The 24,808-nt window shown below is 35.2% G+C and overlaps 1 protein-coding gene across 1 annotated transcript in view; it reads right to left on the bottom strand.

The window, feature by feature from the left end:
* Nucleotides 1–24,808, bottom strand: part of LOC136033826 (E3 ubiquitin-protein ligase MIB1-like) — a gene marked incomplete in the record, with an annotated part of 265,548 nt that overhangs the window by 202,210 nt on the left and 38,530 nt on the right. The window contains 3 exon segments of the mRNA XM_065714758.1: nt 4,008–4,205; nt 8,660–8,748; nt 13,308–13,460. Coding sequence (XP_065570830.1) covers nt 4,008–4,205; nt 8,660–8,748; nt 13,308–13,460 — 440 coding nt within the window.

Here is a 24,808-nt window from a genome sequence, read left to right as displayed (position 1 = left end):
CAATTTTTGTACAGATCCAATATTAATGTAGACCTGAAAATAGGGTAAAAGCATCCACTCATTTCTAAAACCCCTATTTTTCACTATATTATCTCCAATTCCATAATTCACCATACTTATAAGACTCATTCGCCGGAGAGCATTGCTATCACAAGACTTGTTATGTTCAAACATTCTAAAATCGTCTCTAACTCCTCCTAGCTAAACAAATCTTCCTTCACTCCAAATTCTCAGCAATTCTTTCATTATTCTCCATGTCATTTCCAAGAACTTTATTGAATACCAATTATTTTGAATATAAATCTAGACACATTTTGACATTCTTGCTTCGGCAAATGTCTAACAGTTTCCTTGATATTAAGTTATATGTAAAAAACAGGATTGCCACTTTGCCGAAAATGAAATTCATTACTCGTCCCGCAAAAAACATCAAGCCACCATGGCCTTTAAATTTATTGCCCTTTTCCTCACACAGGAAAGTGAAAGTTACAATAGGGGGCCTACTTCTTCACCTATCGACTATCAAAACCTTTCTGAGTTTGGCAGTAACAAAACTACTAAATTCTACCTTCTTCGTAAACGTACTTTTCACCAAAGGAGGATAGTAGCCTTAAAAATCCACTCATGCCCTAGGATTTACTGAACATAAACGACTATACCACTATAGAGAAATAATAATAAAAAAATAGTGCAAAAGGGAAATACCATAATCATTTACATAATAAGACCTTTAGATTTTAAAACCTTTATATTAAAATATCTTTTACAGAGGATATGCCTTCAGAAATAGAGAGTACATTCACTTCCTCTACTTCCCTACTTTCTTTCTTTATGTTAATTTCTGCTCTAATATTCTTTGTACAGTAGCACGGTGAAGATATAACCGGGCAGATACGGGTGAAGCTTTGTACAGTAGTAAGGTTGAAAATATGATAATGAAAATTCACCTTAAGTTCAACAAAATTGAAACACTGATAGATTAAAAATAATGTTCATGTCAAAAATACTGTCTCATTATTTTAATTAGATTTATACGCTTTCAAATTGAAGCTCCTTTAAGTATTTTTTTTTATTTAATTTCTTCCTTATTTCTGAAAAAAAAAATAATAATACAAAGGCAGTGGCTGAGGTCATGCTACTTACTTATAGCTATTTTTGCTTACGGCAAGGACCTTTTGAACGCGTCGCCCGATCTACTCTCTATGGCAATAAAGGTTAAAATAAAGGTTCGGGTGGTTGAGTTTAGGAAAAACTTATTGAAAGATCTATATTCCCTAAACAGAGAATCTTGTTTTTTACTAGTATCATTAATAAAGATGGTAGATGCATTGAAGATCTAATATGTTTCCTTTCGTCAAAAGTAGAATAGCCAAGAGACAGGATGCTTTTTTCCAGTTGAAAATTCTTTGAAAGGATCAAAACATAAATCTGCGAGCTAAGATTGGAATATTGAAGGCCGCAGTAATGAGAGTAACCACGCTCAGCTTTGAAACATGGGCACTCCGAGAGACTGCCGACGATATGTCAAATGTTTTTCATTGGAACTGTCAACGGATCGTCTGACGCATTCGTTTGACTGATGTCGTTTGACACGTTGACTGATCTCGTTTGATACATTGACTGACCTAGTTTGACGCATTGATGACTCGTCTGACTGATCTCGTTTGATGTATTGATTGATCTCGTTTGACACATTGACTGATCTCGTTTATCGCATTGACTGATCTCGTTTGACGCATTGATTGATCTCGTTTGATGCATTGACTGACCTAGTTTGACGCATTGACTGATCTCGTTTGATGCATTGATGACTCGTTTGACTGATCTCGTTTGATTCATTGATTGATCTCGTTTGATACATTGACTGATCTTGTTTGACGCATTGACTGATCTCGTTTGATGCTATGATTGATCTGGTTTGACACATTGACTGATCTCGTTTGACGCATTGACTGATCTCGTTTGATACATTGATTGATCTCGTTTGACGCATTGACTGATCTCGTTTGATGCATTGACTGATCTCGTTTGATGCAATGATTGATCTGGTTTGACACATTGACTGATCTCGTTTGACGCATTGACTGATCTCGTTTGATACATTGATTGATCTCGTTTGACGCATTGATTGATCTCGTTTGATGCATTGACTGATCTCGTTTGATGCAATGATTGATCTGGTTTGACACATTGACTGATCTCGTTTGACGCATTGACTGATCTCGTTTGATACATTGATTGATCTGGTTTGACACATTGACTGATCTCGTTTGACGCATTGACTGATCTCGTTTGATACATTGATTGATCTCGTTTGACGCATTTACTGATTTAGTTTGACGCATTGACTGACCCCATTTGGCGCATTGATGACTCGTTTGACTAATCTCGTTTGATCTCGACTGATCGTTTGACGCATTTGTATGACAATATCAAACAGTCAGCAGGACAAAAAATGTAGTTCAATCCCACTTTCTAAGGTTATAAATGAAGAGGAATTAAGATGACAGGTCCACATGTTATGCATGAAGAATAAGAGACTGCCGAACAGTGTGCTTTTTGCCCATCCCTCACGAACCCAACGAAAAGCAGGTTCTCCGAACAGGATGAGAAAGAGATCATAAGAAAGCATTTACGAAAATCAGAATTTCATGGGAACAGGTAAAAAGTGAAGCTTGACGTATGAAACAAAGAAAAGAAATTATATAATAAATGAAAAATAAATCAAATAGATGAGAAAAAAAGGAGCATTTTGTTAGCCAGTAGCAAACTATGAAAACGAAAACAGGCAAAGATGATATATTCGCAAATATGATATATTTGCAAATATTATAAGATAACAAGCAAATAGGATGGATCTCTACAGTAAATGGCCTACCACAATCTTTCAGAGAGGCAATTGAGATAAAAAAAAAAAATATAAAAATTGAAATTCCGCTATAAATGGAGACAGAGGAAATATTTCCTTAAGCTCAATTTATAACAACTTAGTGTTAAAATATTCAATTAACATTTTCCCCAGTCTAATTTAAGACAACCTGTCCGCATATCTAATAAAAATCGAGGTTACAGACAGGGCAAAATCTATATATATCCAATAGGTGAATTGTCTCTCATTTATTCTGACTGGTTATTTGATTCAGTGTCTTTCCTCTTCTTGTAGTGTTCACTTCAAAAGGTTAGATTTTGTCTTTTTTTTCTGACCAGTGAGGACCACGTGGCAGAGGTCCTTGTCGAAATATTTACTTATTTTCGTTTTCATAGTTTGCTACTGGCTGAAAAAATCCTCGTTTTTTCTCATCTATTTGATTTTATTTTTCATTTATTATATTATTTCTTCTCTTTGTTTCATATGTCATGTAAAGCCAGTGTGGTCTTAGAATGCATTTAGTGTAAAGCTTTGACTAGATCGGGGTGCTGGAGGAAAGTGCGCAGCTCTGCTGGCCTTAAGCAGTTTTATGATGGAATTAATTGTAAGTAATAGCACAATAGTAGTCGTAACGGCTAAATTTTTAACAGAATAAAAGAAAAAGCGAAAGATAGGTAATTTACTCGCTTAAAAGAAGGAGCAAAATTGTCACACAAAGAACGCTTAATGTAAATGATTTAAAATAATCTGTTTAAGTAAGACATAAACGGAAAAAAAAAATATTCCTCAAATCTCAAATTTACGTCAATTGGCCCCAAAAAGAAATTCGCTAGCAAAAGGTGTCATTAGCCTCTTGTAGAATAGTACTAGCGTGAACTAAGTAGAAGCCAAATTTCCAAAATCTCGGTATATTGACAATTTTTATGTCATTTTAAGTTCTACATATTTTTTGTTTGCCTATATTTGCCTAAGACCTTAAAAATACATTGCAAGTACATAATTTCACAACTACGGAGTTCAAAGAGAATCAATTTTCAAAGTCAATCAACAATTTTCGCAGATTAAAAAATAACAATTTTATGGGAGCTATATACTAAAAGAGCTTAAGGTGGTAGCCATTAATCAAGTCTGAACTTACCTGCAAACTAGCATGACACCCAAGTTCAAGCAATGTCTTCACTACCCCTATATGGCCTTTATTTACAGCTATATGAAGGGCTGTTTGACGTCGCCTATTCCTGGCATTTAAATCAGCCCTGGATTCAGCAAGGAGCTCCATTACCGCTGGTTCGTCTCCAAAGGCTGCATGATGAACTGAACGGTCACCATCTTTGTCCTTAAAATATAAAATTTTCAACAACACCAAGATGCTTTCACCATCCTCAATAGCAATGAAAATAGATAAAATAAAAATGAATCGAATAATAATGGATAGAAATGTGCTACAACAAGACATTCAAAAGAAAAAAAAAACATAATTACAGGAAACAACGTTGACATGTTTCCACATATTCCATTACCTAGTTAGTATACAAAAAACATATTATCAAGAAAAAAAACTCAATAACTTGAAATCCTCTATTATTTTGGCCCTAAATAAAAAAGTCCTTATTTGCTATGAGCATTGGTGTAAAAGAGTCGATAGAAAAACAACGTTGGTATATTTCTTCATTCCTTCATTCCTAAAACAATAGTCACAATAATTTGAAACCCCACTTGATTTGGGCCTAAATAAAAAATTACTATCCGCTAAAGGGGGTTAAATTGTGTTTTTAAGACATCATTTTTCGTAGATAGAGGAGTCTCCCTTGGATTTAATTAGAGGAACCTCCTTCCCTTCTCTGTTTGCAGAAACAACTAAGAACGTTGTAAAGCGTAGCAAAAGAAATGTCATAATGCTATGAAGTACTGAAATTCAGAAGAACGATGAAGAAGAACAAACCAGGATAACTAAGTCACGCGAGAGGGCAAAGAAACCTGTGCGTAAGTTAATTTTTCTATCTACTCTACCTTTGAAAGAAATAAGTGCTAGAAATATATTGAATAATTCGCCTTAAAGGTTCTATGGCTGTCAAACCTTCAAGCCTATTCTCATTTCAGAGTTTTTCATGGGAATAAAATTTAACGTTTTGCAACTCCAATACCATTCTCCAAGTTTGACAACCATAGTAATTGTATTTTATGAGATTCTAGAAGCAAAAAGTATCCTTGGTACCTGTATGGCCGTTTTATTTTCTTGTGTCAAGAGAAGCGTGAAAGCTAGAGCATTTGAAAGTCGAACATGATTTATAGAAAAGCTAGATAGAGAGAAAGAGAGAATAAGAGACAGAGAGAGAGAAAAAAAAGAAAGCGAGAAAGGCAGCTAATAAACGACTAGCAAGGCATCATTCCTTTTTTTTTTTTCTTTAAGTGACTGAAGGTCTTTTATTTTTGTATATTCCTTAACTTCAACTTCCCAGTCAGCCTCTTCATATTCCTAAATCATCGAATCTCCCAAGTCTTTACAGTAGGCTCTCAAGAAACACATGCTATATAACTATAGCTTGTTAATAAGCAATTGGCTAGCAACAATTTGGTTAATTCAAAATTTATCTGGGATTTCGTTTGGCCTTTAATCTTCATAATTGATAACTGTTTTTTGTTCCATTCATTATTTTAATTTAATTTAAAACTCACATTTTCAAGAGAAAATGAGCATATACATATAACATAATTCATTTAGAGAGAAACTGATAAATATACGCACGCCTGGGAAATACTAAATCTGATTTACAAGCATATTGTATATATACAAAACCTTAATTTGGATTCTCAACTTTTCATTATCACTTTAACATGGCTCTCCCCACTCCCACTAGCTGTTAATTATCACTTTCAAACTCTTAATTGCCCTCCTAAGAAGTTTATGGACCCGGGAGGGTAGCAAGAAAGGGAAAATAGAGAATGAGATAGATTATTTTTATCTTAACTTTCTACTTTCCTTCCAGATAAAATGTTCTTCCAGGAAAATTTTGCATCTTTTCACTCCACTAAGAATTCATAAGCCTTTGGTTCTTCCTCGGATTTTAAGCGAGACTTTAGCAGTTGACCCAGAAAAACTAACTTAGCTTTTCTTGCGAGAGATTGGGGAAAAAGAGAAAGCATTTTTACTTGTGATTAAAAACAAAAGAGTGTGGTTGTGACAAATCTCTTTGAGATAACTTTCCGAAATGGAAAACAATAGAAAAATTACTAAAACAAGAAATTAAAGAAAGCTAGAAAAAAGAAAGGATTCAATTGTCCGATGAAAAGTTTAACGATGAGCTTGATGGTAAATATAAGGACTCTTAACAGTTGAGAGAACTACACTGAGAGTGTGACAAAGTTAAAAAAAAATAGCGACAACTGAATTTCGAGGGCTATTAATAATGTTGTTGAATTTTGTTGCATCTTAATCGGCAGCAATACTGGTGATGGCCAACTTAATTACCAGTCAGAGGTAATTGTTAATCTGTATTTACATCAAAAATTTTGTTAAATCCAACAGCATCATAGACTACACACTACTGCTAGTACTACAACACCAAGTACTACACCAACACCAAGTAGTACTGCTAGTACTACACTGCAGCACCAAGCCGCCTGAGGCCGACACAGCTACGCACACTCCTCCTCCAACCTAATCTATTCAAGGCCTCCCTCTTTACACCCTCCCAGGAAGTTCCCATTTCCTTTAAATCTTTATTTATGACATCTTCCCAACCCAGACGAGGACGACCTGCTTTCCCTGTAGCCACAGACGGTTGGCCAAAAAGGACAATTTTCGGCGCCTAAATTTATATGTAAAAAATACGTAATTACATGAAAAATAGATTCTCATTATAAAATTTGTCAGGTTTTTACCAGAAATTTCAGAAAAATATCAAGAAAGAACTCTATCACTATCTCCCTCCCCACTCCCTAAGTTCAATGGCTTTTATTGGCTGGTGTGCCGTTAAGAAAAGTGTCTGAATCTGAACATTCAAAAGTAAAAGGTAGGCCAGATTCCAATAGTGGATTTAGGAATTGTTATAACCAATGAGAGGATTTATGATCTACGAAAGACTCCGCCTTAAACTCCTTGGTCACACTTTTCATCGTCTGATGACGCTATATGTTGAGAAGTTACTTTCTGTGAACCAGCAATCTCACGAAAACGAAAAAAAGGCCCAAAGACGAAGATCTGACAAAAACAAAAAGGGATTTACAGTTATGTTGAGAATTCCAGAGGCATGGTCAGATACGCGACAACAAATAGCCAAAAGGGAACGCCAAAGAAGTTGCAGCTAAAAACAATCGGACAGAAGTAGTTTCAAGTTCTTTGTCGCCGTGTGCGACAATCTTCGGCAGGTTCTCAAAGAAAATAGATTTTATAAACAAGTGGGAAAACTATAGTTCCCTTTTCAAACTTGTCCAAAAAAAAAATCATTTTTGTAATACAGGGGTTTCTAAATCTTTTTCAAGGCTACATTCATTTGAACTTTACAGCAAGATCTCCGAATCGAAAATCCAATCAGAATAACCCACATTTATCACTTATCCCCCCAACTATTGTTTTTTTTCAAGGTTCAAGGTTCAATCGGGTTTAATTAAAAAAAGGAAATAACTAAACCTAAAGTACACTGCTCTGTGACAAAACCGTTGAGACCCATAAACATAAAAGATTCTTCACTAACTCTTAATTCTTCGTTTTCACAGCCCTGAGGTCCATGAACCACTGGGAAACTCAGGACACGCGAGGAGGGTCACACCTGCGACTCGGGGGCAGTTTAATTCTGTTTGGTTTGGTTCACATTTTATCCACATAAGCCGAAAAATTCATTGAAACTCTAGCATGAAAATAAATGGCATCAAAATGGCAGAGAAAAATCGCATAAAATTTCAAGCCAACAACTATTATAATAATTTTTGATAGTATATTTGCATTAGATATTGTCCCACAAGTAGTGTACTAATAATTCCAAAACTATTTCATTACACTGTTTTTAGAGTATTTGCGTAGACTCTTGTATAGAGACAAATTTTCCTAGCCTAAAATAAATCAGAAACGAATAAAAGATTAACGAATTAGGACAATTATGTAATTATTCGTTCCTGAAAATACAAACAAGTGTCATGATTTTTTGGCAATTATGTCAGAAGTGTAAAGTGTCAGATACGACTTTTAGGCCTGAAAGCAACGATCTGCATATTTAACAAATAGCATAAGCACGTCTAGTATGTAAACTAGAAAAGCCCTTGAGACAGAACGAGTTTGGTTTTAGCAATTAAGATATATAGATTAAAAATTCATAAAATATGCACATTATGTGTATTATACACGCATATAATAATAGTTGTTTGTAATATAAAAAAACAGCACTAACCAGCTCTTTAGAGTGATTGAAACTATATGAAACCAGTTTTATATATGTCTTTTGACAAATGGAACGAAGATAACTTTTGTGTGACCCCGATTTGTATGGAAGAAAAAATACTTTATTTAAACTTTGAAAACTACAAAAAAAAATAACTTGCAACCAAAACAACCCTAGGATCTTCTGATTTAGTATAATGTGATTAAAAGCAAAGATGGACCCTTGAAAAAGAACTTTCAATATTTTTCCTTTGGAAATACAAAATAGCTACATGATTTAAAGCATGAAAATCAAATGCTATTTTATCAATTGAAAGGGCTGAACATAAAAGGAAAATAGATGAAACTTGGTACCGACAGGCAACTCTTCACAAAAATTTCTTTTAGAAAAACAATAAAAAAAAACAACATCGTACCTCAATTTCAACATCTGCGCCATGTCGCAAAAGCACTTTAATTACTTCTAAATGTCCATTTTGGGAAGCAGCTTGCAAAGCAGTGTGACCTAAAATGACCATTATGACATTATGTTTGATTTGCTTACTGTTTAAAACTATAAAAGAGTTTTGCAAACAACTATAAAAGCACTTTAATTTCCTCTAAATGTCTATTTTGGGAAGCAGCTTGCGAAGCAATGTGACCTAAAATGACCATTATGACATTATGTTTGCTTTCTTTGATGTTTAAAACTATAAAAGAGTTTTGCACCCTAGTCGGCATAGAAAAAAGTGATATTCTAATTTAGATAACTTAGTTACAAATTTCAAACGTTGAAAAAAGCAGTAAATTCTAAGTGTCTGACCATTGCTCCTAAATGCAAGTTTAGCAAGATTCCAGGAATTTAGAGTTTGAATTAGAGGAAAGAAGAATCAACAAATATAAAAGGCTCTTATACCACGTACAGCTTGATACCCGAAAAAACTAATCCAGAAGAAGTTAGCTTCAAATAGCCTCAAGTGCAAGTGATTATCACCAAGCTTGTTTGTGTTTGACTAATTTTCCAATAATATTTATGGGTGTAATCTAAACAAATAAGTTTGGTTAATAGAGCTAGTCCTGACTTTTAAAAAACTAATACAGACTTTTTAAGCTTAATAGGACAGAATTAATAACATAACTGAGTACTGTTGGGAGTTAGACTTATAGCTATACTATCAACGAGGTTTATTGATGGGTAGTCCTCGAAACAGCGTATTCCACTTACCCCAAGACCTCAGTTTAAACAGAAGACTAGCTATTCTTGTGACAAAGATAATCTTAATTTTTCTTTTGTAAATTTGACAACAAGAGAACATAGGAGGGAATAGGAAAACACGGTTCGTGACCTGCAAACATTAAGAGCTTTCCTGGAAAAAGAGAATTTATATAGGTTCAATGAAAACATAATAAATAACTTTGAATCGGTTGTTTGTTGCGTTCAAAAGTTTACAGCAAGTTTTTTAACGCTAAGAGTGACGGTTCGAAGGAAGGGGTGGCAGCCCCCTTATGCATAAGGTTTAAACATAAGGTTTAAACGTGATTCAAGGCTAAACATGGCTATTTCTTTTACACGAAAAACCAGTTTTTAAATACCTAATTTATATTCTTGTCTTATCTTTCATGCAAATAGTTATTTTGTTTTTTTCGTAAATGAGGGAACTACCTTCATTCATGGAGGTTAGCTTCACAAGGTTAAATTGACACTTTGGCTTTGCTGGTTACATAACACAAATTTAAAAGATTGTGTATCTAATTGTTTATACAAGAGCTAAGACCTGATTTGACACTAGTGACGAGGTTGGAAGAGCCAAGAGCTCATGTGGCATTAGCTCTAGCAAAATTCTAAAAATCAAAAGATTAATTTAAAAGGAAAATCAGAGGCTTAATGCCAGTCAGGATTCAAAATAAGAGCTCTGAGACACGGGGTCCTTCTAAATATCAAAATTCATTAAGACCCGATCAACCACTCGTAAGTTAAAAATACCTCATTTTTCTAATTTTTCCTCTCCCTTCAGGTCAAGTCAGGGAAAACGACTTTATCAAGTCAATTTGTGCAGGTCCCCTGACAGGCCTACCAATTTTCATCGTCCTAGCACGTCCAGTAGCACCAAACTCGCCAAAGCACTGGAACCCCCACCCCTCCCTAACTCCCCCAAAGAGAGTGGATCCAGTCCGGTTATGTCAATCATGTATCTAGCACTTGTACTTATTTTTCCAGCCAAGTTTCATCCCGATCCCTCCACTCTAAGCGTTTACCAAGATTTTAAATTCCCCCCTCCAACTCCCCCCAATGTCACCGGATCTAGTTGGGATTTGTTCTCTAGACACGATATCCTTCTCAATATCAAATTTCGTTAAGATCCGATCACTTGTTCGTAAGTTAAAAATACCTCAATGTTTCTAATTTTTCTGAATTAACACCCCCTCCAACTCCCCCAAAGAGAGCAGATTCAGTCCGGTTATGTCAATCACGTATTTAGGGCTTGTGCATATTTTTTCCACCAAGTTTCATCCTGATCCCTCCATTCTGAGCGTTTTCCAAGATTTCCGTTTCCCCCCACCAACTCCCCTTAATGACACTGGATCCAGGCAGGATTTAAAATAAGAGATCTGAGTTACGAGGTCCTTTTAAATATGAAATTTCATTAAAATCCGATCAATCCTTCGTAAGTTAAAAATACCTCATTTTTTCTAATTTTTCAGAATTAGCCCTAACTCCACCTCCCCCAAAGAGACCGAATGCGTTCCGGTTATGTCAATTACGTATCTAAGACTTGCGCTTATTTTTCCCACCAAGTTTCATCCCGATCTCCCCACTCTAAGCGCTTTCCAAGATTATAGGTTCCTTCCTCCAACTCCCCCTTATTGTTACCGGATCCGGTCGGAATTATAAATAAGAGCTCTAAGACACGATATCTTTTTCAATATCAAATCAAACAGTTCGTGGCAACAAACTGTAGCAAGGAGCGACCCGACTCAACAGTGGCCAAAACTCTAAAAAACCGAATTTTGATACCAATAGCTACATCAAAAGAATCGCATTTTAATGCTGATTTTTAATACATAAGTTTCATCAAGTTTAGTCTTAGGCTACCCAGCAAAAGTTACGAGACTGAGAAAATTTGCCTTATTTTAGAAAATAGGGCGAAAATCACACCATCGCATGCAGCGTATCAGAGAACCCTACTGTAGAAGTTTGAAGCTCATATCTACAAAAATGTGGAATTTTGTATTTTTTGCCAGAAGGCAGATCACGGATGTGTGTTTATTTGTTTGTTTGCTTTTCTTTTTGTTTTTGTTTTTTCCAGGGGTGATCGTATCGACCCAGTGGTCCTAGAATGTAGCGAGATGGCTCATTCTAACGGAAATTAAAAGTTCTAGTGCCCTTATTAAGTGACCAAAAAACTGGAGGGCAGCTAGGCCCCCTCCCACGCTAATTATTTTCCCAAAATCACCGGATCAAAATTCTGAGATAGCCATTTTATTCAGTATAGTCGAATAACCTAATAGCTATGTCTTTGAGGACGACTTAATCCCCCACAGTCCCCATGGGAGGGGCTACAAGTTACAAACTTTGACCAGTGCTTACATATAGTAATGGTTATTGGGAAGTGTACAGACGTTATCGGGGGGATTTTTTGGTTAGAGGGAGGGTTTGAGAAGAGGGGATATGTTGGGGAACTTTCCGTGGAGGAACTTATCATGGGGAAAGAAAATTTCCATGAAGGGAGCGTAGGATTTTCTAGCATTATTTAAAAAAAAAACAATAAAAAAATAAATATGAAAAAGTTTTTTCAGCTGAAAGTAAGGAGCAGCATTAAAACTAAAAACAAACACAAATTATTACGGAAATATGAAGGGTCCACCTCCTCCTAATACCTCGCTCTTTACGCTAACGTGTTTTTAGTAGTTTCAACTATTTTTCTACGGCCTTTGTGATTCAGGGGTCATTCTTAAGGAATTGGTACAAAACTTTAGCTTTAGTGTAAAGAGCGAGGTACTGACGCAATGCGTAGTAAAAACATGTGAATACAGAGGTTCGTTACGTAAGCGAATTAGTAAGTTACATATATCGTAAGCTAATATAAAAACGTTTGTAAACAATTAAAAGTTCTAGTTGCCTTTTTAAGTAACCAAAACATTGGAGGGCAACTAGAGCTCCTCCCCTGCTCATTTTTTTCTCAAAATTATTCGATCAAAACTATGAGAAAGCCATTTAGCTAAAAATAATAAATATGCAAATTTTATTTTAATTGTTCATCTGCGGAGAGCCAAAATCAAAACATGCATTAATTCAAAAACGTTCAGAACTTAAATATTAAAAAAAACAAGTTTTTTTAACTGAAAGTAAGGAGCGACATTAAAACTTAAAGCGAACATAAATTACTTCGTATATGAAAGGGGATGCTCCCTCCTCAACGTCCCACTCTTTACGCGAAAGTTTTTTACTGTTTTAAAAAGTAGTTGAGAGAAAGAGTCAAACTTTAGCGTAAAAAGCGGGGTGTTGAGGAGGGAGCACCCCATTTCATATACGAAGTAATTTCTGTTCGTTTTAAGTTTTAATATCGCTCCTTTTAAAAAAAAACTTGTTTTTTTTTAATTTCGTTAAGATCCGATCACCCATTCGTAAGTTAAAAATACCTCATTTTTTCTAATTTTCCGAATTAAATATCCCTCACTCCCACCCAGATGGTCGAATCGAGGAAACGACTATTTATAATTTAATCTTGTCTGCTCCCTGATACGTCTGCCACATTTCATCGTCCTAGCTTATCTACAAGCGCCTAAACTAGCAAAACCGGGACCAACAGACTGACAGACCGACAGAATTTGCGATCGCTAAATGGCATTTGGTATTTACCAAGTGCCATAAAAAATATAATAAGAAAACTATATAATAAAAACATGTTTAAGAGAAATACCCCTTATTACACTCTAACTGATCACCAACATATACTCTACTAGGTAATGTAAGCTTTAATAAACATGTAAACTTTGTTTTAAAAACTTAAAATTGCAAGGAAAGCTATAGAAATTTTTAAATATGAAGAAAAGGTATTATAGATTATAATAATAGACCATTACCAGCAAATACTCCGTTGACATTTGCATCGGATCGCCTTAATATTTCTTCACATTTCTGTCCATCTCCATTCGCTGCAGCTTTCACTAGTTCTTCGTGTGCATCCCCAACTGCATGATTTTCAAAAAGTTTCTTCAGCAGGACGCTCAGACATTCTGTTAACAGAAAATCGCTTATTGATTTTCATGCTCATAAGAACACACATAAATGTCTAAGCTTAGTAGTTCAATTAAGACAAAAAGAGGAATTAAAAACCACAGTATGCATATATCAGATATCCCACAACAGAGGCACGAGAGGTAGATACTAGACCAGATGGAAACGAAAAAGTATCATTGGAATGCGTTAGTTTACTCGTTTTTTTGTTTTTTGTTTTTTTTTCAGTAGATGTCCAGAGTACCCTTTCTTGCCATAATAATTGCTGGCAAACCTTGTCTTTGTCAAGAGTTATGTGAGCTGAAGGGTTTGTGGTTATTGTTGGAAAAAAAATTAAAGAGAAAGACAAATATGCCACAAAAAAAGACATCTAGCCAATGTGGTATAACATTAATACCTTAAGTCGTATAAAACTCTGTTTACAGTGAGAAAGATACCGCTTCAGGACTTGAGTAATATGGTCTTTACTGTGGCATATTCAAAGCCATATGGGTGTTGGAAGTTTACTAAATAGCGCATGTAATAACAGACGTTATTGGCTAGACACGTCTTGACCTAAATGAAGCACGTGAAAAGCAACAAAGAACGATAAAAAGTAAGTCTAATTCTCTTATGCAATTAAATAGATTCAAAAAACTACTATTAATAACAGAAACCTTTCTGTTTTCAAAAGTAACCTATATTCTCATTCTGAAAAATTATATGTAGGCTAGACACATCAAAGTTTACTTTGAAACATAAAAACATAAAAAAAGAAAGTTAAACGTTATTTCAGAAACAGCTCTACTGTTTTCTTTTTTGCTTACCCAAATTTTATTTATCTAGCATTTATATATATACATATATATATATATATATATATATATATATATATATATATATATATATATATATATATATATATATATATATATATATATATATATATATATATATATATATATATATATATATATATATATATATATATATATATATATATATATATATATATATATATATATATATATATATATATATGAAGTAATTGCGGTGTAAGAGACTACGTCAGCATGAGAAAACAAATATACTAAACTAAAATAAATTATATTAATATTGTGACATCGAAGATCAGTAAATTTTTTCTATCTTAAATTTAATCAAAGATAACACGATGACTCAATTAGAGTCCTATCTATAAATAACTATTCTTTCAGATAAGAATAGAAAATAATATATTTATTAACTACAATAGCTTTAAACTAACAGAACTTTGTCAATGTACAAAAAAGTAAATAAATAAAAATACAGGGACAACAAAATCAAAAGCATAAACCTATGTCAAGGTCAACAAATTCAGATACAAAAAAAAATGTGAAAAGATTACATCATTGGTCAAATGTTGAGCGCAATTTAACAGCCACGCCATGGTCACACATACTAATATAAAAAGACAGGATTTATGGATGAAATGCATTTTTTCTTCATTTCGAAAACAGACTTGTACGACAGAAGCCAAAAAATGTAATAGCAATATTGCTTTTGAAAGCTTGAATCAACACTAATCTGTTCAAAGCTATTGTCTGCTAATACTATACTTTTGAGTCTTTTTCCAGATTCTTCTTACAGATAGGAAAACTGCTGTATTGAACTTTCATCTTTTCTAATTATATAAAAAAAAAACTCAAGTCTTAACTCCAATTGGTTAAGACCAAGGTTTATGCTTTGAAGTTGAATAAAATCAACTCCACAAGTTACGAAAGGGATACATAACTGGCTCTTTAATCCTGCGTGATTTCTACTCTATCCCCAAACGTAACTATAGTGAGGTCTGGCCATAGCACTCAGGGGAATTATGATGGGTTTTTTTTTCCTTCACTGAAGTAAAATTTTGTTTAAGTAAGAATCTGAGTGCACTGGGATTATTCTTGTTTAGTAGAGTATAGTATCTTGTTTGTACGTAGTCTTGATAGGGAGGAAGAAAGTGACAGTGAACGTCGAACTGTAGGGATTTCAGCTGAAAATGCAGGTAATGTCATGTCGAATCATCACCTGAAAGTCCAGATGAAGCCGATTCAAACCATACTCAGAAGTGGTAAAGAAAGAACAAAAAAAAAAATTGAAGCGGATGTCTTGTCTCTGGTGGGACACGAATCCCAAACAGGACAAACACAATCAAATATGGGTTATAAGTAAAAACAGTAAATACCTTTTAAATCGCAATACTAATATATAATAGTATAATAGTATACTACGTACACAATAATAGTATACTAAGTATAAATATACTACGTATTAGTATACTACGCAATACTTAATACCTTTTAAATCGCAATACTAGCAATTGAAAATTCCGACTTAAACCTTACCAAGCTGCTTTTAGCTAAGAAAGCTAATGTAAAAGACAATCCTGAGGTTTTGGTTAAAGCTGTTTAAAAGGGTTTTAGAGAAATTGTTGAGGTTCTTTTGACATATGATGCTGATGCTAATGCAGAGCAGAAAGATGGAATTCCTGTGCTTCATATTGCAGCCGGGGGTCATCATGAGAAAATTGTTAAATTATTGCTAGAATATGGTGCCAAAGTTAACTCTAGAGACAGAAAGGGCAGAACAGCACTTCATTTTGCTGGTTTTAAAGGATGTTTTAAAGTTATTGACACTCTTCTGGAGTATGGATCTGACATTAATATTACAAGTAAAAATGAATGTACAGCCTTTGATGAAGTGATGATGAAGTACAAGCTTAACCTTAGGTATACGCCCCCAGTAGGCCGTATCTCTGCCGGACATCTTGCACGCCACATATTAAAAATGAAACTCGCAAATTTATACGTAAATAAAAAAAACACGCAGCTCTTATTCAAGGTCATCCCCAGTTATTTGATAAATACTTACCAGATTCAATGTTCAGAAGAACTAGCAAAAATGAAGAGTGAGACAATATTTGGTAATATTTCGTTTTATAACATCCTGGTCAAAGGAGAGAGCTCAATCCCATTATACTTGAAAAATGAAAATGTAGTGCAAGTTCTGGAGTCAACAAAGTGGGAAGCTAAATTTCCAATATATAGTACCATAATAAAAAGCCTTTTCAGTAGGGGTATGCAAAGGAAAGAATTACTTGAACCAGCTAATAGAAGTTTCCATTCTCTCTTTTAATAAAATTGTTGAGTTACCATATGATTATTCCGAACAAATATTGAGCTATCTAAACAATGAAGATTTGAAAAATTTGATCGATACTTCTGAGCCTCATGGTAATAATTAAGGAGGAGTCGCAGAACTGAGAATTTCTGACATAAACTCGTTGTTGTTGCAATTGAAAAAATAATTTAAAATTGTAGTGGTAAGTTTTAGAATCCTATGTGCATCAAGTTAAGGAAATACATTTGAAACTACATTTGAGCTTAGAAATAGAAAATCCTCTATTAAACAAGAGCTAAGAGCTCATATGGCACTTGCGACGAGCATGGAAAATCCAAGGGCCAAGATCTCATATGGTATGAACTCTAGCAAAATTCTAAGAATCAATAGATTGATTTAAAAGGAAAATTACAGGCTTAATGCCGGTCGGGATTTAAAATTAGAGCTCTGAGTCACGATGTCCTTCTAAATATCAAAATTCATTAAGATCCAAACCCCCACTCGTAAGTTATAAATACAGCATTTTTTTCTAATTTTTCCTCTCCCTTCAGCCCCTCGGGTGGTCGAATCGGGGAAAACGACTTTGTCAAGTCAATTTGTGCAGCTCCCTGACACGTCTACCAATTTTCATCATCCTATCACATCCAGAGGCACCAAACTCACCAGTCCAGCACCAGAGCAGACCAGTTCGGTTACGTCAATCACGTATCTACGACATTTGCTTATTTTATCCCCCAACTTTCATCCTCATCTCTCCACTCAAAGCGTTTTCCAAGATTTCGGGTTTCCCCCTCCAACCCCCAATGTCACCAGATCTGGCGGGGATTTAAAATAAGAGCTCTGAGACATGAGTTCCTTCTAAATATCAAATTTCATTTAAGATCCGGTCACCCGTTCTTAAGTTAAAAATACCTCATTTTTTTACGTTTCCATGAATTAACTCCCCCCAACTCCCCCAAAGAAAGCTGATCCGTTCCAATTATGTCAATCATGTATCTAGAACTTATGCTTACTCTTCCCATCAAGTTTCATCCTGATCTCTCTACTCTAAGCGTTTTCCAAAATTTCTGTTTCCTCCCTCCAACCCCCTATGTCCCCGGATCCAATTCGAGTCGAAAATGGAGCATCTGAGACACAAGATCCTTCTATATATCAAGTTTCATAAAGATCCGATCACCTATTCGCAAGGAAAAGATACCCCAATTTTCACGTTTTCCGAGAATTCCGGTTCCCCCTCCAACTTCCCCTAATGTCGCAAGATTTGGTCGCAATTTTTAAAATAAGAGCTCTAAAGCACAAGATCCTTCTAAATATCAAATTTCATTAAGATCTCATCACCCGTTCGTAAGTTACAAATACCTCTTTTTTCTATTTTTTCCGAATTATTCCCCCCCTCCAACTCCTCCAATGAGAGCGGATCCGGTCTGGTTATGTCAGTCACTTATTTTGGACTTGTTTTTATTCTTCCCACCCAGTTTCATCCTGATATCTCCGCTTTAAGCATTTCCTGAGATTTCCGGTTCCCCCCCCCCCCCCAATGACGCTGGATCTGCTCGGGCTTTAAAATAAGAGTTCTGAGTTATGAGGTCTTTCTAAATATGAAGTTTCATTAAGATCTTATCAATCCTTCGTAAGTTATAAATGCGTCATGCTTTCTAATTTTTCAGAATTTACCCTTCCCCCCCCCAAATCCCCCAAATAGAGCAGATCCGTTCCGATTATATCAATCACGTATATAGGACTTCTGCTTATTTTTCCCACCAAGTTTATCCCTATCCCTCCACTCTAAGTGTTTTAAGATTTTCGGTCCCCCCCCCAGCTCCCCCCCCCCCAATGTCACCGGATCCGGTCGGGATTTAAAATATGAGCTTTGAGACACGATATCCTTCTAAATATCAAATTTCATTGAGATCTGATCACCCATTCGTAAGTTAAAAATACTTAATTTATTCTATTTTTTCAGAATTAAACCTCCCCCCCCCCAACTACCCCAAAGAGAGCAGATCCGTTCCGGTTATGTCAATCACGTATCTAGGAATTGTGCTTATTTTTTCCACCAAGTTCCATCCCAATCCCTCTACTATAAGCGTTTTCCAAGATTTTATTTCCCTCCTCCCAATCTCACCAGATCCAGTCGGGCTTTAAAATAAGAGCTCTGAGACACGATATCCCTCCAAACATGAAATTTCATTAAGATCTGATCACCCGTTCGGAAGTTAAAATACCTCGTTTTTTCTAATTTTTCCGATTTAACCATCCCCTGCCCCCCCCCCCCAGATGGTCAAATCGGAGAAACAACAATTTCTAACTTAATCTGGTCTGGTTCCTGATACGCCTACCAAATTTCATCGTCCTAGCTTACCTGGAAGTGCCTAAAGTAGCAAAACTGGGACGGACAGACAGACCGACAGACCGAAGGACCAACAGAACTTGCGATCGCTACATGTCACTTGGTAGATACCAAGTGCTATAAAAAGAAAAAGAAAATGCAGAAATACAAAAACACTGTGTACTACTGAGTAATGCAGTCGAAACTGATCTTGCTAATATACTGAATTGTAACGTTTGAAAAAAAGCTCCTCAATGGTAAAAAAACATTGGCCTCCAATGTTTCTTAATACCTTTAGCTCCTAAATGAAAGAGAGATAGAGAGTAGTTGTAATTGTGTAGCTGTATGTAAATGTTGAAAGCACGGTGATTTTAAAAAAAGTCCATTAGATAGATTTTAGTTTTTAATATTTTGTCGGTTGCATGACTGATTATTGCAAGTTAATTATTTTGCAAGTTACTTAGGTGTAGAAAATAATTTCAACAAAACAGCTTAACTCATTGGCTAGTGAAGTATTTCGATTTATTTTGCTGCATTAATGAGAAATCCTGGTGCATCCAAACAAGGCCGGGGGTTTGAGCCCACCGAACTGATAGTCTGAGCAGTAAAAATGTAATGAATGCATTAAAACACATTTTTATTGCATTTCTTTTTTTTTCCAAAGGCCAAATAGCCATTTCTTCGGAACAGAAAATTTTTTATTTTTCCACGTACTACAAAAATTTCTCCTTCTTGACACTGATTCCAATATCCTTAAGTTTGTGTATGCCCCTTGGAAGTATGAATTTATTTCACCATTATTAGTTTGTTTTCTGATAAATTCAATGTTTTGTTGACGCCCTTTGCGTTTCAATAAATGAGCTGGATCATCTGCAGTTCTACATTTTTATTACATATGTTGTGTGAGTGATTTGTTTTGCGTCAGGAAAAGTGCAGCTGTATGTGCCCTGAGTAGTTTATTTGTATAAAGCAAATAGATTAATAAAAATAGATAAATATAAAAAGGGTTTTATGGAAAATGGTAACAAATTAAAATAGAATTGACTTGAAGACTGTTAATAAGTATCGGCGGCTAAGAATTACTCTAAGAAGAAAAACTAGCCCTGTTTAGTTTTCTATCCAGTCTAAGCTTTCAATGTTGTAAGTTAGTCATAGAATTTATTAGGGTATAATTTTATGGCTGATGTTAAAATTCATACAAAATCGTTGCATTCAAAAAAATTATCAAACCTTATCTGTCTACCTAAGTAAATACCAAATATCAATGACGAGATCAGTCTAACCCGGTTTAACCAACTGCGTAAACAATGGCATAGTAAATTCACAAAAATACTGCGGGGTGTTTTTTTCAAAGTCTAGGGGGGGGATGTTCAATTTTTCTCATTAAGAAGACAAAAACAAATTATTTTTCAAGGAAAAAAATTCTCTAAATATACGGTATGGGGGAGGGACAAAAAATCCAAGGGGAAGCAAATCGTTCTCAAAGGGGGGATCTGCAGGGCAAAGTATAAAAGGATTAAAGTATTACTGAACATACATCACCCTATTGATTTTTCCTTAGTAGTTTAGAAATCACAGAAGATTAGAATCTTAGTAGTTTAGAAATCGGTTTTCGGCAATTTCCTCGGAAGTATGAAAATTTTAAGTATGATCTTTAGGTGTTACAGAGATGAAATATTATATCTCGTGTGGTAACTTTTTTTTCTACTTATCTTATTGGAAGAAAACGAATCCCAAAGAACATCTAACAAAAAGACAGGAAAAGAGATGCAGCAATTTTAATTCAGAATTTCAATCCTACAGTCTCTTTGAAAGTAATTTAAGAATTCTCCAAAAAGATGGAATAGATGAAAAGGTAAAAAAAAAGTTAATATATCTCCCGTAGATGGAGAAATATGGTGACAGATACTGACAAAGAAAATAGTAAATATAAAAAGAGAGAAAAGAATAGTCAAGTCTATATTCTGTTTAGAACTGTGTATTATTCTTGTTTCACGACTGAAAAAAAGTACAGCAGAACATCGATAACTTCATAAGCCGATTAGAAAACTTACACCTAACAAACAATTCGATGTGCGAGTTATCATGTTAGAGCAAGTCGACTAAGGTAATTCACAGGTGTCATGTTAAAGGAATTCTACAGGTGAGAAAGAAACCAACAAATGCAATTCAGATTTGAGCAAAACGGTCATTATAAGCACCCAAACATTAGAACTCAAACATTCTTTCTGTTTACCTTCTCGGATTCCTCCAGGTACCCATTTGGACCTGAGTTGACACCGGCAGAGCTTACAGAGTCACACAACAGACCCTCGTTCCAAACCTAAAAATCGGTGACACCAGAAATCGAATCCCGCCCCAAAAAACAAAGGATTAAAATCCATTACGCCAACCCCTGGACTAAAAATATCATTGGCAACACATTTTTAACCACCGTAATTGAGTTAATTGGAGATATAAGGTTTTCCACCAGATGGAGTGATTTCTATGTTTTCGTCTTTCTAGTTTCTCACTGCCTAGATTAGCCAATTCCAGAGACAAGTTAAACCCAGTGGCAACCTGCTGTTTCATTGGTTAGTCATTGTTCAGGTGATGTAAGAAAACACAGTCTCGTTCTAATTGTCTTGATATTTTTGGACTGCTTTTAGTTTCCAATGATACATTCCGTGGTGTACGCCAACTTAGAGTTGAGTATAATGACTACATTTTCTGCATAAACTGTCTCCTTGTGTCATGAACTGTGTATGGATCTTCGTTTGCCATTGTTTAATAGCATCCAGCAAGCTAGTTCTACTTTGTGCCTCTATTTTACGTCTTTCACAACCTAATCGCAGATATTAAAACGAGTCTCTCGATGATGCCTAGCCTTTGTATTATATTTTCCTTGTTTGCTTTTCTTTATTGAATACATCTAGCTTATATTCTAGTACGTCTATGTTTAAGTTCAACACTACTGTGGCAGTGGCTAGAGCCTTTGCATTACATTTTCTTGTTTGCTTACCTTTATTGAACATATCTAGCATATATTCTAGTACGTTTATGTTAAAGTTCAACACTACTGTGCCAGTTCTGTGCCAGTGGCTAGCCACTGTACCAGTGACTAGCCTTTGTATTATGTTTTTCTTGTTTGCTTATCTTTATTGAACACATCTAGCACATATTCTAGTATGTCTATGTTTATATTCAAAACTACTGTGCCAGTTCTGTGCTAGTGGCTAGCCACTGTGCCAAATGCTAGCTTTTGTATGACATTTTTCTTGTTTATTTATCTTTACTGAACACATCTAGCTCATATTCTAGTTCGTCTATGTTTATTTCAACACTACTGTGCCAGTTCTGTGCCAGCAGCTAGCCACTGTACCAGTGGCGAGCCTTTGCATTATATTTTTCTTGTTTGCTTATCTTTATTTAACACATCTAGCTCATATTCTAGTACACCTATGTTTATATCCGACACTACTGCGTCAGTTCCGTGCTAGTGGCTAGCCACTGTGCCAAAGTCTAGCCTTTGTATTAAATTTTTCTTGTTTTTTTATCTTTACTGAACACATCTAGCTCATATTCTAGTACGTCTACTGTGCCAAAGTCTAGCCTTTGTATTAAATTTTCTTGTTTGTTTATCTTTACTGAACACATCTAGCTCATATTCTAGTACGTCTATGTTTATATTCAACACTACTGTGCTAGTTCTGTGCCAGTGGCTAGCCACTGTATCAGTGGCGAGCCTTTGCATAATATTTTTCTTGTTTGCTTATCTTCATTGAACACATCTAGCTCATATTCTAGTACGTCTATGTTTATATTCAACACTACTGTGCCAGTTCTGTGCCAGTGGCTAGCCACTGTACTAGTGAATAGCCTTTGTATTATATTTTTCTTGTTTGCTTATCTTTATTGAACACGTCTAGCTCATATTCTCGTACGTCTATGTTTATATTCAACACTAATGTGCCAGTTCTGTGCCAGTGGCTAGCCACTGTACCAGTGAGTAGCCTTTGTATTATATTTTTATTGTTTGCTTATCTTTATTGAACACGTCTAGCTCATATTCTAGTACGTCTATGTTTATATTCAACACTAATGTGCCAGTTCTGTGCCAGTGGCTAGCCACTGTACCAGTGAGTAGCCTTTGTATTATATTTTTCTTGTTTGCTTATCTTTATTGAACACGTCTAGCTCATATTCTCGTACGTCTATGTTTATATTCAACACTAATGTGCCAGTTCTGTGCCAGTGGCTAGCCACTGTACCAGTGAGTAGCCTTTGTATTATATTTTTCTTGTTTGCTTATCTTCATTGAACACATCTAGCTCATATTCTAGTACTTCTATGTTTATATTCAACACTACTGTGCCAGTTCTGTGCCAGTGGCTAGCCACTGTACCAGTGAGTAGCCTTTGTATTATATTTTTCTTGTTTGCTTATCTTTATTGAACACGTCTAGCTCATATTCTCGTACGTCTATGTTTATATTCAACACTAATGTGCCAGTTCTGTGCCAGTGGCTAGCCACTGTACCAGTGAGTAGCCTTTGTATTATATTTTTCTTGTTTGCTTATCTTTAGTGAACACATCTAGCTCATATTCTAGTAAGTCTATGTTAATATTCAACATTACTGTGCCAGTTCTGTGCTAGTGGCTAGCCACTGTGCCAAAGGCTGGCATTTGTATTAAATTTTTCTTGTTTGTTTATCTTTACTGACCACATCTAGCTCATATTCTAGTAAGTCTATGTTAATATTCAACATTACTGTGCCAGTTCTGTGCTAGTGGCTAACCACTGTACCAGTGGCGACCCTTCGCATTATATTTTTTTGTTTGCTTATCTTTATTGAACACATCTAGCTCATATTCTAGTACGTCTATGTTTATATTCAACACTACTGTGCCAGTGGCTAGCCACTGTACCAGTGGTGAGCCTTTGCATAATAATTTTCTTGTTTGCTTATCTTCATTGAACACATCTAGCTCATATTCTAGTACTTCTATGTTTATATTCAACACTACTGTGCCAGTAGCTAGCCACTGTGCCAAAGTCTAGCCTTTGTATTAAATTTTTCTTGTTTGTTTATCTTTACTGAACACATCTAGCTCATATTCTAGTACGTCTATGTTTATATTCAACACTACTGTGCTAGTTCTGTGCCAGTGGCTAGCCACTGTATCAGTGGCGAGCCTTTGCATAATATTTTTCTTGTTTGCTTATCTTGATTGAACACATCTAGCTCATATTCTCGTACGTCTATGTTTATATTCAACACTAATGTGCCAGTTCTGTGCCAGTGGCTAGCCACTGTACCAGTGAGTAGCCTTTGTATTATATTTTTCTTGTTTGCTTATCTTTAGTGAACACATCTAGCTCATATTCTAGTAAGTCTATGTTAATATTCAACATTACTGTGCCAGTTCTGTGCTAGTGGCTAACCACTGTACCAGTGGCGACCCTTCGCATTATATTTTTTTGTTTGCTTATCTTTATTGAACACATCTAGCTCATATTCTAGTACGTCTATGTTTATATTAAATAAAAAAAAACAAGTTTTTTTAAATGAAAGTAAGGAGCGACATTAAAACTTAAAAAGAACAGAAATTGCTCCGTATATGAAAGGGGCTTTTCTTCCTCAACGCCCCGCTCTGTACGCTAGAGTTTGACTCTTTCTCTTAGCTCTACTTTTTAGAAAAGGAAAAAACTTTAGCGTAAAGAGCGGGTCGTTGAGGAAGAAAAGCCCCTTTCATATACGGAGTATTCGTTTTAAGTTTTAATGTCGCTCCTTACTTTCATTTAAAAAAACTTTTATTTAATTTCTAGTTTTTTTTTTATTTAATTTCTGGACGTTTTTTAATTCATGCATGTTTTGATCTTGGCTCTCCGCACATAAATAATTAAAACGAAAT

The sequence above is a fragment of the Artemia franciscana genome, chromosome 12 (genome assembly GCF_032884065.1).
Source record: "Artemia franciscana chromosome 12, ASM3288406v1, whole genome shotgun sequence".
NCBI lineage: Eukaryota > Metazoa > Arthropoda > Branchiopoda > Anostraca > Artemiidae > Artemia > Artemia franciscana.
Note: the sequence above shows the minus strand (reverse complement) of the source record. Positions and strands in the feature narration are given on the sequence as shown.